The sequence below is a fragment of the Nasonia vitripennis genome, chromosome 2 (assembly GCF_009193385.2).
Source record: "Nasonia vitripennis strain AsymCx chromosome 2, Nvit_psr_1.1, whole genome shotgun sequence".
NCBI lineage: Eukaryota > Metazoa > Arthropoda > Insecta > Hymenoptera > Pteromalidae > Nasonia > Nasonia vitripennis.
The window spans coordinates 14,631,260-14,647,911 of record NC_045758.1 but is presented as its reverse complement, the minus strand read 5'-3'; the positions used below and the strand labels follow the sequence as shown (position 1 = coordinate 14,647,911).

The 16,652-nt window shown below is 50.1% G+C and overlaps 1 protein-coding gene across 5 annotated transcripts in view; it reads right to left on the bottom strand.

The window, feature by feature from the left end:
• The window catches only part of LOC100120008 (venom dipeptidyl peptidase 4), a 197,356-nt gene that overhangs the window by 116,641 nt on the left and 64,063 nt on the right, over positions 1-16,652 (bottom strand). The window contains exon 1 of one of the 5 annotated variants that reach the window (XM_008203939.3): positions 5,979-6,047. The exons of the other annotated variants lie outside the window; for them this stretch is intronic. Within the exon in view, the coding sequence (XP_008202161.1) occupies positions 5,979-6,032 (54 nt within the window). The 5' untranslated portion in view covers positions 6,033-6,047. Of the gene's footprint in view, positions 1-5,978; positions 6,048-16,652 lie in introns of those variants that run through there. 5 annotated transcript variants of the gene reach the window in all.

Below are 16,652 nucleotides of genomic sequence, written 5' to 3'. Positions count from 1 at the left end.
CTCAACTTGTATTGCGGCTGGAGAAATCGTCTTAGTAGCGACTTTGCTTATTAGCTCGTTCCTACCCGCAGAAGAGACTGGGGGTTGATTTCAACTAATAAAATGTCATATGCGGGTGTGCGAAAAAAGCAAAAAATACACATATACCGGCACGATTTCAGTCAAAGTCGTCAGCGAATATAAGCATCTCTTTCCTCGTTATACCTTTTAATTATACGGGGCGCACCGGTCACAGAAGAGCTTTTTTATTATTCATGCCTCCTCGAGCACACGAGAGAGAGAGAGAGAGAGAGAGAGAGAGAGAGAGAGAGAGAGAGAGAGAGAGAGAGAGAGAGAGAGAGAGAATGAGCGCCGAAGCGACGGATATGCAAGCTTTAATTAAGTCCGCCTCATCGTCCGGTGCAAAGCCGATAGCTTCAAGCCAACAAACTGACGCCTCGCGGGGAGGAGAAAAAAAATTGCGCGCGAGCGGCACATAGCGAGCCGAAACTTGTATCTAATTTCTCGGATACGTGATTAATCACGCGACAGAGCTGCCCCGGCACACACAGGCACAGCGGGCGCATCGTGCGTTTGATTGATTGACGTTAAAGCGCGCTATATATCAGATGCATCTGGATGTATCTCGCGTGCTAACCGACTCGCGGCCTTCCCTTTTAGGGAAAACTAATTTTGCCGCATTTATTTTTGACGGGCGGCCCTTTTTTCCGCGCGACAGTCTCTGAAATATTACTTGTCGCTTAAATAATCTCTTTGGGCGAGAAAAAAAGACTCGAATATCGGCTTTGCGCATGGCCCAAGCCGGTGGCCCTAGGGCCATTCGACAAAGCCGACGTTTTTATTATAAACTACTCGCATCAGTTGGATTCGTAAATCCCATATCGACAGATCGTTTCAGAGCCTCCAGCATATTTCATCTATATTTTTTTCGAATTACTATTAAACTAGTTTGCCGTTTCGCGTGTAATCTTCAATTGGAGCAATCTAATTCGGCTTGATCAGAGTCTCTCCGATAACTCAATAAAGCTCAGTAAGCGTGCAAATGGCAGATCTCGTCGCTTCAGCGCGCGACCCTTGATTTGCTTTCTCGCTAGGAGGCTCAACAAACAACAACTTTCGCGGCTGAACACGTAGCAGCAGCTCTCCGCTGGATCGAGATGTGCGACCAGGTCGAAAGGGCACGTGTACGGAGATCAAAGTTCGTCGCTCCGTCGCCAACAGACGACGGCGGCAACGTCTCGAATGCGCGCGCAAGATTCCGAGTGCGCTATATGGCTTATATCGAGAGCTCTCGAAGAGAGAGAGAGAGAGAGAGAGAGAGAGAGATAGAGAGAGAGAGAGAGAGAGAGAGAGAGAGAGAGAGAGAGAGAGCGTCAGCCGATAATTAACTTTGTGGGCATATTCCCCGGGTGTGCTGGCGAATTCACGACGTGATTATATTTTTTGGAGGTAAAATTTGCTCGAAAATCCGGAGCCGGTGCTCGAACTCGCGTCAAAGTTAAAGTTAATCGCGCGGGCGAGTTAGGCGAGAGAGCACTGTATACATGGGGGGCTACCGAGTTGTTGCTCCGCGGGCGTCGTCGTTGCTCGCGGGATTGCCCGCGGGAGGAGGATGAAATCGATAGGCTCTCACTTGGCTCGCTACATGACGTAAGACCGAAAACAAAGTTATGACGCCGGTGTACATGCTCTCGGGCCGGCGTCGCTGCCGCAGCCAGCGGTGCTATATCACCGGCAGGAGCGAACGCATGTAACCGGATGTAATCACGTCGTCGCTCGGTGGCTAGAGTAGCGGCCCTATCCCCGCCCTCGCTCTTTCCATCGTGCGGCGGCTCGTTGCTGCTGTAGGAGGCGAGGGGGGGGGGCGTCCGGCAAGAGTTATTAGTCGCGTTATTGCGGGGGCTTGCGCCTCGAATAGACGACTTAATTAATCGGCGCAGCGAACGCGCTGCTTGAAAGCGCGGCTCTAGGCCCGCCTAGCTCGCTTGCGCCGCGAGTTATGAGTTGGATTATCAATTAGTACGATGGCGCTTTGCGGAATGCCGCACCGCAGTACGCGCGCGCACGTGTCTCTCGGCTCACTCAGTCTCTGTGCGTCTAAGGAGCGATCGCCTATAGCAGGAATAACTGCTTCGTTACGCCGCTTCTCTGGGACACGCGAATTATCATAACACGGCCGGAGAATCGCTTCTTGATGATCGGACGTAATCGGATGACCACCGCGCGAGGGCCGATCGGCCTTTGACTTCGGCTCGGTCCTCCACCGAAGATTAACGACGTATACACACCAACCATAATGCGGGTTTCGAGCGATCGATAGGGTCCGATGAAAAATTTCGCAACGCAGTCGTCTCATTAGCGGCGGAGGCTCGTCACGGACTCCGCGAAATTCGCGGAATTGCGCAGAGGAAATGAATTCCGCGCCACGTCGGCGTAACGTAAAAACGAATTAAAGCTACGCGCGAATACACGCGCTGCTAATTGATGCTACTTGTCTGGTCTAAATAACGGGACATTTCTCTTCGGGAAATTACGAATTTCACTGAGGCGAGCTGCGCGAAGCGCGAAATTCCGAGCGGCGCGCGGTATAAATAATCGCGAACGAAATTCCTCGTCGCCGTGACCGTTGTATAACTTCGAGTGCTACATTATTCATCGGAATCATCAGGTTGGTTCGCGAACTTTTCGCTAGATTCTATCGCACCGCGCACGAGCGTCGATCGCAATTCGTTTCCGCCCAGCGAAACAAGCGCTCGCTACACGAGAACTTATAATTGGGCGTAAAACGACGAGGCGAAAGTAAAGAGCACGGAGATACAAAAAAGCGATCCGCGGATAGAAGCCAAAGAAGCAGCGGAGAATCAAAGTGAGCGAACCGATATGGGTTAACCGGGCTCTTTTCCATTCTCTCCCCTCGTTTCGCGCGGTGGTGTCACCGTCGTGGCATAAATAGACGCGGCCGCGAAGAGCGAGGCAGTGAGGGAGAGAGAGTCGAAAGTGTCGCTCAACGTCGGAGCAGCGCCGACGTTTCTGCCTGCCGCCGGTGATGCATCAAACATATATGGCGCTGTCGCCGCGCGTGTAGGACGAGTCGCTGCATACGCATTTCTATGCATATATACATATACGGACAGGCCAAGTGGGTAAAAGCTCGCTCTGGTATTCGGTATTAGTCACGTCGCGCTCCCGAAAATCCATACCGCGGGATTTCCCTCGGAAAAATGCCCTTTCTCCCAGTCAGCAGTGTGGCTGTACGTGTATAAGGTATGCGCGTGTGCAGTGTCTGCAGCGTATATCCTATATACATCTTGACTGTGTGCGCCTTCGAGTTTTCCGATCTCGTCAAAGTAATATAGCAGATGCTCGCGCGCCTCTCCTCTGTCTCTACTCGACGTTCGTTACTTTGCTGCGAATAACCGAGTTCGTTGTGTTCGTCGCGTTTCCATACACGCTGGATTCGATTGTCTTCGACACTTCTTTCGAGTATACTCGCGGTTTCGGCTTTCTCGCAGACTGCAGAGAAAATTTCCCGGCGAGAATTACCATCAGGAATTCGTAAGCGGATCCGGGATCTTATTTCTCACAGTGAAATATTCATAAGAACGACCGATTCCAGCACGGAGTTCCCTCGACGCGGGAGAAAATATTAATCCCGTACGATTAATCACACGCGCGCATCCGCGGAATTAGATAGAGAGGTGGCAGCAGTAGAGCGCGGGCCGATAAGCTTCTTATACAAATCGCGCTCTCGTCGAGGTGATTAATCGTACGTGCTGGCTGCTGCCGGGCTAGTGTATGCTTAATCGCAATGAGAGAGAGAGAGAGACGGGGGGGGACGCGCCCGTTTACCCTGCGGGATGTGTCGGCGATAGCGGCAGCGTTGAAGTGGGTGACGTCAGGTGAAATTTTGACGGGCCACGAGAGTTGGCTTATCTGCCGGTGGAAATCCTCTGCGAACGCGCGCGCGCGAGTGGCTAAGACGACAGGACCGGCTGCGAAACTTCAAAGTCACGGAAAGCTGATAACGCGCTGGGGAGATATCAGGCCGAAGTTGGGGGCGCTCTCTCTCTCTCTCTCTCTCTCTGCCTCTGTGCTCGAAATCCGTACACATCGGCTCGTAACCTCGTGCGCGCGGAACTGTCTTGGACTTCGCGCGCCCACTCCCTTGGGGCCACGGGACGCCAAAGCGCGACAGCTTCTCTCCGACTCTTGTCCTGTTTTCACTTTGAAATTCCGGGCTCGCGCCCGAAGACGCGGCTTATCTCCGAGTGTACATATAGAACTGATTGTCGAGGGACTGCTGTGAATGCAGGACCCTCGGAGCGGTTAGCGATATGCGCTTTTTCTTGCGGAAGGACTTTCGTTCGTTGAACGACTTGCTGGGAGAATAGTCACGGCAAGAAATGGAAGAACCGAATAATGAATATAATTCAAATCTATTTTACGACATTGAGTCTGCTGGCATATGATAATACATGTCGTTGTATTAAAAGCGTTATTTGTGCATCAGCAGATAATTGACGCCATCAACAATTTAATAAATTTAATAACGTTAAATTCTGGGCAGTGGATCGCGAACGCTTGACAAAAGCTTTAATTTTTATCCCACGGAATTTTCAATACCGAAGACCAACTCGTAAAATTTTTCCAACCTCCTCCCCTTATATTCCCGACAGTAGCCACCTTTAACTCCCAATTGAAGACACTAAAACCCCAAGGCGGAAACCGACTCTCCCTTACACATTCGCTTCGAATATAATATAACCCCCCGCGAGCATAACAATATCCCAGCCCTCTCCGCGGGAGTCGTAAAAAGACGAGCATCGCAATTTGATCTGGATATATCCGCGCGGGAGTAAAATTTTAATCGGAGGATTCGAGTAGCGGTGCGCGCGCGTCTCATTTCCCACGCAGCGGGGGGGGGGGGGGGGGGCGCTACTCCACTCGCTTTACACGACCGATCGTGTCTCGACGATCAAAGTTCGAGGCAACGCTCGGCCGAGTTTTTAACAAGCCAGAGGCGATTCTCCCATGAATCAGCCCCGCACGCGCTAGCAGTCCCTAAAAAGCGCATTAGTGCTCTAATAAAGCTCGACGCGAGGGGCTAAAAGCCTCGCCGGCAATAATCCCGTGTTCGCGCGTGCGAAGAAAAAATCGTAAAGCGCTAGTGTACATCGGTGTCCGTTTCTTATATTTCCGCGTATAATGCACTCCGCGAGAGCTTTTTACGAGCTTGCGCGCATTTGTTAGCTCCGCGTCCGTGAAAGCGCGACCCGATCGCTAAATTGCATTCCATCCGTCTCCTCGTCCGTCGTCGCGTGTGGGTGTCTGTGCGGGTCCGGAAATCCAACCAGTTCTCATTGCGACGCTTGCCAATAACGCCGCAGAAACCGCCGTATACGCTGCGATCTTGTCAAGAGTTAGGGGACGAATTTTTTTCTTCCCCCGGATATATACCATACGAGGTTTTACAGCCCGTTATAAAACCCCGAGGTCGGTACTACAAGCCGAGCATAACAAAGTCATAATCAGCTGCCTGTACTCGCTGTGCGCGGGAGTATAGACGCATGTCAGCGCGCGACGCAGTAGTGGCTACTCTCGCAGTTACGCGCGGATAGAAAATTCGAGACGCGCGCGTGTCGTATAAAGGTTATCGCGCTGCTAACAATCTTACTCTCTCTCTCTCTTCTCCTGGCCCTTCCTCGTAAAAGAGAAAAAGAAGCAGATCGCATGTGCGAGCGAGTAGTCGTCGAGCGACGAAGAGGAAAGAGAAAAATCTAAGCCAAAACTCCTCGGCTCTTTTTCGCGGCATTTTATTTCCCCCCGGCGCCGAGAGAGAGCTAGTGTGCGAAAACGCGGCGGCAATCAAACGGCCATCACCGCGGAGTCTTTAATTATCTCGGCGGCGCGCCCGTTAGCATCCGCGCGCATAAAAATTTAAAGCCGAGATAGCGGCGGAAGTCGATGTTCTCTCATACCTGACTCGACTGACTGGCGCAGATGTCGATTCCGTTGGCCGTTTCCACCGGCATCGTCGATGTCTTTCCACGACAGCCCTCTCTCTCTCTCTCTCTCTCTCTCTCTCTCTCTCTCTCTCTCTCTCTCTCTCTCTTTCTCTCTCGTCGTTTCACCTCCTCCTCCTGCTTCTCCTCTCGTTTCGTTAACTCGCCGCCAGCACCGCCGACGATTCAACAATTATCGCTGAACGACGCCACGCCGGGGCATCGACGAGGAGTACGTGGGTGTGGGGAGTACCGGCTGCTGGTGCTGTATATAGGGTAATGCAACGGCACACGATGAAATGCAGATCGGGTCTCTTTACGGGCCGAGGAAGTGTGTGTAATGTAAGGGTGATTGTGATCGGGTGCGGACTGCTGATGCTGCGTTGATTACTTGTGTGACATGAAAATCGAGCTTGCGTTTGGTATTGGTGGATGTGTATACTGTGGGCCGATAGCGCTGATGTGAAAAGTAAATGTGATTTCGATTGGTTCGCAAGTTGCCCGTTGAGAGCGGAAGTTCGTTATCGCAAGCTTATTGAGAATCCTTCACAAATAAATCATTCTGAGAGTATTATTTATATTTTTTTACAATTTTTAGACCCACCCGAAAAGAGCGATACATAGCGTAAAAGCCATGATTTGCCTAAATTCTGCGTCTTGTATTTAGGTGTCACGCCAATATGAGATAATTAATTTTCATCGTGATCGATGAATTTGAATACGTAGAATATATTGTTCAATTATATGAAAATCAAATTTAGACTTCTGAGTATCCAAATTGCCACGTCAAAGGCTTTTAAAAGGTTCAAAACGTAATGCAAAAATTATATGACGCAATATAATCGTGACCTGAAATCAAATTCTGGAAGAGTGCCTTTTTTGGAAAATTTTACACAGGCGTAGGACGAATTTCGGGATTGATTTTTTAACTCTATTCTATAGCTTACTCCAACCTAAAAAAGTTACCGCCGTATTCAATCTGCCGGGGTAAAAAATTCAAATTTCACCCGAGCCCTCTTTCATGCCAAGTTTTTAAGCGTGCACTAAAAAGCCAACGCATAATGTAACAAGCACATTAGCATCTTAAAACCTCCTATCATAGTGCACATAGTAGTCGCGTCGGTGCAACGGACAACGTCCCGGCAGCGATCGAACAGCTACGACGGCGTAAGACAGAATCATACCGCAGGCCGAGATGGTACGGGCGCAGCGACTAAAAATCGATCCTCGGCGTTGCATATTTATAAGAACAGCCCTTCACGAGGGGGGCTAAATCTCCGCGCGGGCTGATAACCAGGCCAAGAGCAAAGAAATCCCTCTTTTCACTCGAGGAACATCGGCTCGGAGAGGGATAGGGTCACACACACCCTTTGTGAAGCTCGCGCACCGATTGTTCGGCGCCGCAAGGTACTTATACGTAAGAAGAGAGCCGGTAGGGCTTCGAAAAGAAACGGCTGTTTTATATGCGGGCTGTGTGTAAGTATACAGGAAGAGGGAGACAGGAGGAAGATCGCGAAACAATCACTTCCGGCGCGATGGCGCAATTCGAGGGAGGGAGCGAGCGCTGCCTGCCAAATTGTTAATCGATATCCTTCCATTTAACTCAGTGTCAAGCGCAGGTAAACGACCGGCTCGCGCTTGAAAAGACTCTCTCACTTTATTCTCTCTCTCTCTCGTCCTTTGCCTGCGCGCGGCGGTGCAACCGTTCGTAAATAAAAGCGAGCGCGGTTAACCGGGAAGATTCGTTTTTCCGCGGCGGCAGCGGCGAGCTTTATCCTCGAATTTTCCCAAACGAGCTAGAGCTGCGTCGGGCTTTGACGAACACAAGAGCGGCGGGTGGAGAACCTCGATGCGTCTCCGGAAAGATGTCATTGGATATTCATAAGAGATTCCAGCGGCAGCAGCCAGCCATAGATCTCGGGGACTGGAAGAGCTTTTTTTCTCTCTCCTCTCGTCGATCCGGACCGATAACGCCTGCCCGCTTGTAGCCTCCTTCCTTTTGTCATCCGCCCGTCGCCGGCGCCTTTATAGCTGCTCCTCCTGCAGCGCAGCCCGTATAAATCCTAAGCGCGCCCCGGCGTCTCTGTCTATCCACGAGGCGTCCTCGTTCCGCGAGCGAAGAGCTGCAGCGCTTCAAGAGAGAGAGAGAGAGAGAGAGAGAGAGAGAGAGAGAGAGAGAGAGAGAGAGAGAGAAGACTTTTGGGAAACGCTCGGCTCTTTCTCTGTCATTTCCATTTCCCGGCGAAACACTCGACCGAGCAGATTCCTCCGGCGTCTCCTTTTTTCTTCTCTCCCCCCGCCGTCCGTCCTCGTCCCACGGGCGACAAGAGGAACCCCTGCAGAGAAAGAGGGCCAAGAGCGATTCGCTGCTCATTGTCCTGCCGCCGCCAGCTCGAATCGTAACGCGCTCAAGTATTTCCGATCGAAGGAACGTACTTGGGAGAAACTCCAGACTTTTCTCCGAGAGTGCGTGCGTTATTTCGAGCATTAGATATGCCGCGGTCGTTCGAAAAATATTGGGCCGGAGAGGCGGGAGCGGGGGCGGGACAATAATGGAATTAGGCTTTTATTCGCTCGTGCTCCGAGTACTTTTCGAGCTTCCATTCCTTACGGGCAGAATGACAATTCGGCCGCCGGGGAAGCGGGAAAAAATATCGAGAGGACGAACGGAGGCAGCTTTATATCCGCGGGACTGCGCTCGAAGTAGAATAATCGACGAAGGGCTCAGATTTACGGTTGACTAGCCCGCAAATATGCCACTGACTCAACTAGATGCGACGGAAAATCGTCTCGGAGGCAAAGAAGGACCTGCACCGGGAGGAGGTCGCGGGGAAGACGAATTCGGTACTTGTGTGCACAGGCTGCATCCGTGAGAGAGAGAGAGAGAGAGAGAGAGAGAGAGAGAGAGAGAGAGAGAGTTCCAGCTCCTCTCTGCCTGCACTTCCGCTGCGCCGTTCGACTGCTGCGCTGCACTACTGGCCGAAACCGAGAGAAAGTATCAAGATATCTTCCGGACGATTTATCCCGAAAATATTTGTCTCGCGAGTAAATTTATAGTCCCCGGCAGCGCCGCGGCGGACCGAGAGATTCACCGCCGCCCCCGCCCGGCCGGGATATAGATACGAGGAATCCATCCGCTCCAACTTTGCGCCGCTCTTCCCCCTCATTCTCTGCCTCCCGAAACTTATATACGCACGGCCTGGCCAAGCGGGAGCAGAGTAACGTCTGCTCGATAATGGCTCTCCCCCGCGTTCCCACACGAGAGCTGCTGTTGCATCGCGATCGATCAATTTCCCCGCCGGATCGCTGCGGACGTGCGCGATGCTATTTTATCTCTCGCGCTGCGCTATTCATCAGATTATCGACGCCTCGGCGGAAAAAATCCTGCCGATGATTCGCCGCAGCGCTCCGAAACGCGCGTAACAACACAAGTGGGCCAGTAGTTCAAGTCCGCGCACGGTCGGACGCACCGCGACTGTAGTGCTCTCCCTCGAGCGGCCAATTACCGAGCTCCCCCCAAGGTGAGCCGATGTATGATCGCAGTGGCGCAGGTGTTCGTGGTCTGAAAGGCGCTATTTTTACTTTTAGTAAGTATTTTTAATCAATAATTTATCGTTCAAGTTTACTGTGAGCCGAGTCGCGCGCGAAGAATCAGAGCAATGAGAATAATACTCTATATGGAGTAGCAGAGCTAGACGACTCAAAAGAGACCGAGCGAGAGCAAGGTCGAGCCGCGGACAACAAGCCGTTCTGCTCTCCGATTCTCTCTCTCCCTTATTCTCTTCTTATCCTCTTATATATCTCTGGGCCAACACCAACTTTTAACTAGCGCAAAACAACGGCGACCTGCCCTCCAGTGTGCTCTCCGGCAGTAGTCCTCTACTCCGAGTCGCAGAAAGAGTAACAGTGAGCATTCAAAGGAAGAGGCAGAGAGCATCGGCGGCAGCTACTCGATATACCGGCACTCCGCTCTATATGTATGCGCGCGGGGGCGTATATATCACGCGGCAGCGGCGCCGCCAATGAAAGCAGCCCGCCTGATTTATTCGTCTTTTTTTTTGGTCGAAAAGACCGCCGCTAATTTATCGAGCTTCGAGTCCACCTGACTACCCGCGGTATAGAGAGAGAGAGAGAGAGAGAGAGAGAGAGAGAGAGAGAGAGAGAGAGAGAGAGAGAGAGAGAGAGAGAGAGAGAGAGAGAGAGAGAGAGAGAGAGAGAGAGAGAGAGAGAGAGAGAGAGAGAGAGCAGCAGCAGCAGCGCACAGCATCCGCCGCCGGATTAAAGTAACCCCCCGCCGCCGCCGGGTTATAAATATACGGATGCGCGCCGCCCTTTTGACAAAAGCATCGACTCTTTGGCAAAAGCAAGTCGACGCGTTCTTTGAGAGAGATTTATATTCCAACGGGTTGTTATTGTCCTATAGCCCGGGCTTATGACGACGCTCTTCCCTTCCGGCTGTGTGTTCGCCGGAGCACACAAAGGATGGAGCTTTATTGACGAAGTCGCATTAAAATTTCAATAAACTAAATTTAAATAAATTAAGCATCGTTTGCTGCTGCCATATGACGCAACAAAGTTTAGAGCACTGCTGTCGAATTGAAGCGTTATACATATACCATGACCTCGCTGTGACGAATAATATTGTAATATCACAACAACAATGACGCAGAACTACTGCGCGTCAACATTTAGATAGACTAATCCTGTATTATCTGCAATATGTCAATATTGTTCAATAGTAACGTATAGATAATCTCGACATTAGAATAATACTGCCATTGGCGATGAAATAACAATTTGACACAGATCGATGGTATACTCGAACACGAAAGGATTTGCTTCGCGCGCGACTGCAGTAAAAACATCGTCGATGACACGAGAATAGCGGCATAAAGCCCTGGCATGCAATCAATCGGATTACACAAAGTTTTCTCGCAATCGCGTCGAATAAATCTGCGTTCGCTCGTAAATAAAATAGGTCTCCTTTACAACCGACTTCGCAAAGTGCTCTTCGTCCAAGATTACGTTGACTTTTCAACAGCGGTTTAGCAGGCCTCATTATCAATTTGAAAGACGGCCGCCTCCTCTCCTCGATCCACCTCGCCGTCTTTCAGCCTTACACTTGTAAAATTTATGGAAATTACGGCTTAAATCTTAAATCGAGTTCGATCTCTAACGACTGCGAGGATAACGGCGATGAAAAGTGCTGTAAGTTGGCCGTATTCCGCTTTCCCGCTCCCAGCTCTTGCGAAAGGATTTAAGCTTCGCTGCAGCTACGCTAAAGACTCGCGCGCGTTCGCTAATGCCCGAGTCGCTGAAAGCTGTTGATCCACGAATGCGCGCCATCGATTATGGAACTCGTCCAGTTTCCCGCGAGGGCGAATAAGCGCGCAAAGAGTCGAGAGAGGAAAAAAATTGACCGCGATTCATCGGCGTTTAGCCTCTTCTACCTCTGGCTTCGCCTTTTTCCCTCTACCTCGACGATTCGAACCGATTTCGATGCCGCCTCGGCACTCGGAGAGAGCTTTTTCGCATTCCGCGAACGTCTTTGGCTAAACAAGACGTTTACACAACAATCGCGGGATGTATATAGCTACGTTTTGAAAGAGGTACGCGTGAGCAATCGATAAGTGCGGGTATCTATCGTCGAAACCGATTTCCTAGAGACAATTGGAAAAAGGAGCACGAAACAGCAGAGGGCGAGAGCGGGAGAAAAATGGAGAGAAGCGAAGGCATAAAGGAGAGGCACAAGTTGAAAAGTTAACAATGGGCCACAATAGACTTGGATACATTGGGAAAGGAACTTTCCGAGAAATCGGATTGTGGTAAATCGGTCTCTTGCCCATGAGAGAGTGGGGCGGGGGGAATGTACGAGCGCCGAGTACAGAAGAAATGGGGGATGAAGGAGCGAAGAGGGGAGGGGGCAAACTTTGGCCAGCCTTCATCTCTCTCTCTCTCTCTCTCGCTCTCTCTGCTGCGCTGTCTTTTGTGTTTACCTGCAACAAGCGCGTGCCGGTGAATCCTCGATCCTCATTTTCAGGTCAGAATTCAAGATGTACAAAAGTCTTACACGGGCTTTTAAGCGCCAGCTCAAGCGAGGGGCTACACGCTATTCAATTTTTGGCTTCTCCATTTGAATGAAAGTTTCGTCTATTGGAAAAGCGCTCCAGGTACTTCCGCTATCCTGCCTATCTAAACTGCCGGTAGATTGGAAAAAGTTTTGCTTTATTCACGAGCAGAAAAAAGCTCGATGACGATTACAATTTTTGGACGGGCGATTTTGATATTTTTCTCCTGATGCTGGAAAAAATCTGTCTGCTTCAATCAATAGCAGTAGTAGTACAGGGCTGTGTTTGGTCAGACGACACGCGACCGAATGTCAGCCGCATACAATCGGTATGGTAAGTGAATAGAAGCGGCTATTTTTCAGCTCTAAAAAAGACGTGTAATCACTCCGTTCGTCCTCCGATTGTGTACTCAAATAGTGAAAATTGAGAAATCGTGTTCAAAATTTTGTATTTTGAAAACACTGATATTCATGCTAAAACTGCCTCGGTTGGCCTGCTACTTTAAGTCGCCGGCAACTGATCGCGAAATATCAAAAAAGATTCCCGCTCCATCGGTTCCCGAATAAGGTCACGGATAGAGGAAATGAGTTTTCGAGAGTCTGGAAGAAAATGGGAAAGAAAAGCGTACACAATTTGAGGCATCAGCGTCAAAGAGCAGAATTCCATTCCGTAAAATCGCATCCCAGGCATCGGTAGCTCGAGCCTCTCACTCTACGGCCATGGGTATGCAGTGAGCGCCTCCGCTTTATCGAAGCGAGAGCACAGCGCGCGACAGGAAAAAAGAAGAAGCGGCAGCGAGAGAGAAAAAAACCAAAATCACCTACACCGGCCGTCTCGAGGACTAGCGGGGCGCAACACGATTCACATGCATAAGTTAATAATTTGTCTGGCGCGCGCTTCAAAAGGCTGCCGCTGCTCTGGCTCTGCCGGGCCCTTTGGCTTGCTCTGAACTTTCAAAGTGGATCTCGAGGCAAGTTTGGCCGAAGGAAGCGCAGCAGTAGCACGCGCTCCGGCACACGTATAGACGCGCGCGACGAGCGAGAAACAGCGGTGACTTGGTCGAGCAACTTTTGAAGTCCCCGTGCCTTTATTTTTCTGCAGCCGGCACGCTCGGTCTCTCTGAAAAATATGTCGAGCAATTTCGCAGAAGTTGCGTCCCGAGCTTTGCACGCGCAGACGTAATCCTGTTGCACCACGGCCCCGGAGACGTACAATTCTGTCGAGCTTGCAGCGGCAGCGGCTCTTCAGCGAGGCGACTTCTTGGACTTTGGCCTGACGGAATTACGCGGCGTCGGCGACCATTATTCTCCCGAGTGCGCGCGTGGCAGACGAAAGACGAAAACCCCCCGGTGTTAGGAACTAACGCCTCTATCTCTCTCTCTCTCTCTCTCTCTCTCTCTCCTCTCTCTCCTCTCCTCCTCTCTCTCTCCTCTCTCTCCTCTCTTCTCTCTCTCTCTCTCTCTCTCTCTCTCTCTCTCTCTCTCTCTCTCTCTCTCTCTCTCTCTCTCTCTCTCTCTCTCTCTCTCTCTCTCTTCTCTCTCTCTCTCTCTCTCTCTCTCTCTCTCTCTCTCTCTCCTCTCTCTCTCTCTCTCTTCTCTCTCTCTCTCTCTCTCTCTCTCTCTCTCTCTCTCTCTTCCTTCTCTCTCTCTTCTCTCTCTCTCTCTCTCTCTCTCTCTCTCTCTCTCTCTCTCTCTCTCTCTCTCTCTCTCTGGCGCTTGATTTTTAACCTTAATCTAGTTTTAATCTAGTCAGACTCGGTCCTGAGGCCGTAATAATTCATTCAGTATTACGTAATTTAGATTTCCAATGTGCAATACAGATAGGTCTATGACCAAACCATAAATGTGCAACGTAATATTTGAAAAGTTTTATGTGATAATTATATGTGACCAAATATGTTTTTATGTGATTATATGTGACGATATTTGTATATATTGTATTTTATAATTTTGTTAGACTGTAGCGACTCAGTCTATGTGACCTTAATTGTATTATTTTTTTTTGCCTTAGCAAATAAAGACCTATCTATCTATCTATCTATCTATCTCTCTCTCTCTCTCTCTCTCTCTCTCTCTCTCTCTCTCTCTCTGGGTGCCCCCGTAATTCCACCTCGAGTCTCGAAAGCGATGCTGTGCTACTTACGGCTTCGCACCCGCGCGAGCTGGCTTACGTAATGATTTTTGTCTCGATCAGCCAACGAACCGCAGCACAAAACTCAATCGTGCGTGTACGAGAAGAAGCCAGCGGTTTGTCCCGGAGCTATTAATCCCAGTTGCGCCACGCGCTTGTTACGCTAATTGCCGCCGGATAATAAAACGGAATCGACGATTCGTGTGCGGCAGCTCTTCCTGATGCCGAGTGTTCCAGCTGTGCTAATTTTTCCACTCGGACTGAGCGATTTTCATTAGGCGATCGCGTTAGATTCGCGCGCTTTACGAGACAACCGAATGCAATCGCTCGAAGAGTCCGACTTTCCTTTCATCCGGGGGACCATCCTCCTGCATCTTTAACGAGGTTAGTTTTTATGGTTCTCCGCTGCTTCTTCCTCGCCGACTCGTTTTTCTAATGGCGACCCTAAAATCAACCCGTGCGCGCGCGCGAACGTTGCGAAATTACACGAAGCAGCCTGTAAGTTTGATTGCGAAATAGTGTAATTAGTCACACTCGTCGCGCGAGACTTCCATTGCACAAGAGGCTAGGAAGCAAAATTAATGCTAGCTGCGGGAAGAACCGATTCCCCGATAACTTTGATGGACATTTATGTACGCGCGCGCGCGCGCGCAAAATCGATTTTCTCCCGCGCGCGTCAAGCGAAACCGAGGATGTTGATTCAGGAGAGAGAAAAAAAGAGTGATATGCCGACAGTTCCTCCTGCCAAGGACTTTTCATGCCGTAGCAGCCAATAAATTACACTCCTCTCGATAAGTAAAAAATTCCGAGAATCGAGAGCAGAAACGCTGGATATAGACGACTGTACAGAGAGAGAGAGAGAGAGAGAGAGAGAGAGAGAGAGGGAGAGAGAGGTCTTTATTTGCTAAAAGCAAAAAAAATAATACAAATTAGATCACAAAGACTGTGTCGCATACAGTCTAACAAAAAGAGATAATAAAATATGTAAAAATACCGTCACATAAAATCACATAAAATCACATTTCGTCATATTTAATTATCACATTAAACTTTTCTAATATTACGCTGTACATTTAAGGTTTGGTCATAGACCTATCTGTATAGCACGTTTGAAATCTAAAATACGTAATACTGAAAGAATTTTTACGGCCTAAGGGCCGAGTCTGACTAGATTAAAAACTAGATTAAGATTAAGAATGCAGCGCCAGAAGGCTCAGAGTCGTCACGATTCAGTGGCCAGCAGGTGCCGCCGTAGTGCCCCCTTGAAGGAGGAGAGAGAGAGAGAGAGAGAGAGAGCCGGGAAAAATCAATGAGCCATGCGGAAGCAGAAGCGGCTTTGAGTGTATATACATACACACGGGCTAAACAGGGTCAAAAGGCATCTCCGGAGCAAGTCGCTCGTCGAGATTGAATAGTGATGAATCTGCAGGAAGATCGAGCCAAGTATGTATGTAATACTCCGCTGCTGCTGCCGCTGGAGAAGCCGATGGAGCCTCCCGGCGCATTACCATAGTTCAGTCTTTTCGCGGAGCTATAGAGAAAGCCGCCATAGTTTGTGGAAGCTATAAACTCGGGATGCATCGGATAAGCCCCTCCCCGGCCGCCGCCGCGCACCGCACAGTTTTCGAACGATCTTGGCCGTCCGAGAGAGAGAGAGAGAGAGAGAGAGAGAGAGAGAGAGAGGCTCTTTCCCCACACTTGTTGTGCATGTACACTTGCTGGCGTTACTTCATACATCTATATAGATGGATCTGGAAGTTGCTCCTGCGGGCGATAAACAAAAGTTCGCGGCGGGCGCAGTAATTGTTTTAACGTGTGCGCCCCCCGGATACACACACACACACACACACACACACATATACAGTATCTACTTTTAGGGCTGCGCGGCAAGTTCTCTCCGCTAGTACTTCAAGCGCTCTCGAGGCTGTGTGCTGCAGCCCTGAAATCTGACCAATTTCCTCTCATTTTGACCAGCACTCGCACGTGTACTTTTACGTCGTATTTTAGTCGCGCGCAGCTTTTTAACGACATTTAACACAGCCGCCGCAATGAAAACTTTCTCTCAGCGGCGCAAAGCGCGTTGTACCCAGTTACAAAGCATGGAGGGCTCCTTCCCTTTGGGCCGCAGCACTGCGCACTTCATAAAAATGTATTTTATTTTTACACAGTACTGCGCGCGAGCGGTGTAATTCGGCGAAACGCTCTGCGGCTCTCTCTCCGTAAATTCTCCCTTTTAATAGCGCGTAAATTCAGCCGCAGCGGTATAGGACGATTATGAGCGCGCGCCGTGCTTTTTGCCGACCGAGAGTTAGCCCGACGAAAATCCAAATCCGCGGACTCTTGCACTATTAAGTATACGCCCAGTCAAGCGAGATCTCGCCCGTTTCAAGAGTTCCAAAATCACTCGACCGAATAAGTGCCATCTCGGCCAGCAGTGCAAAACCGACTTGAC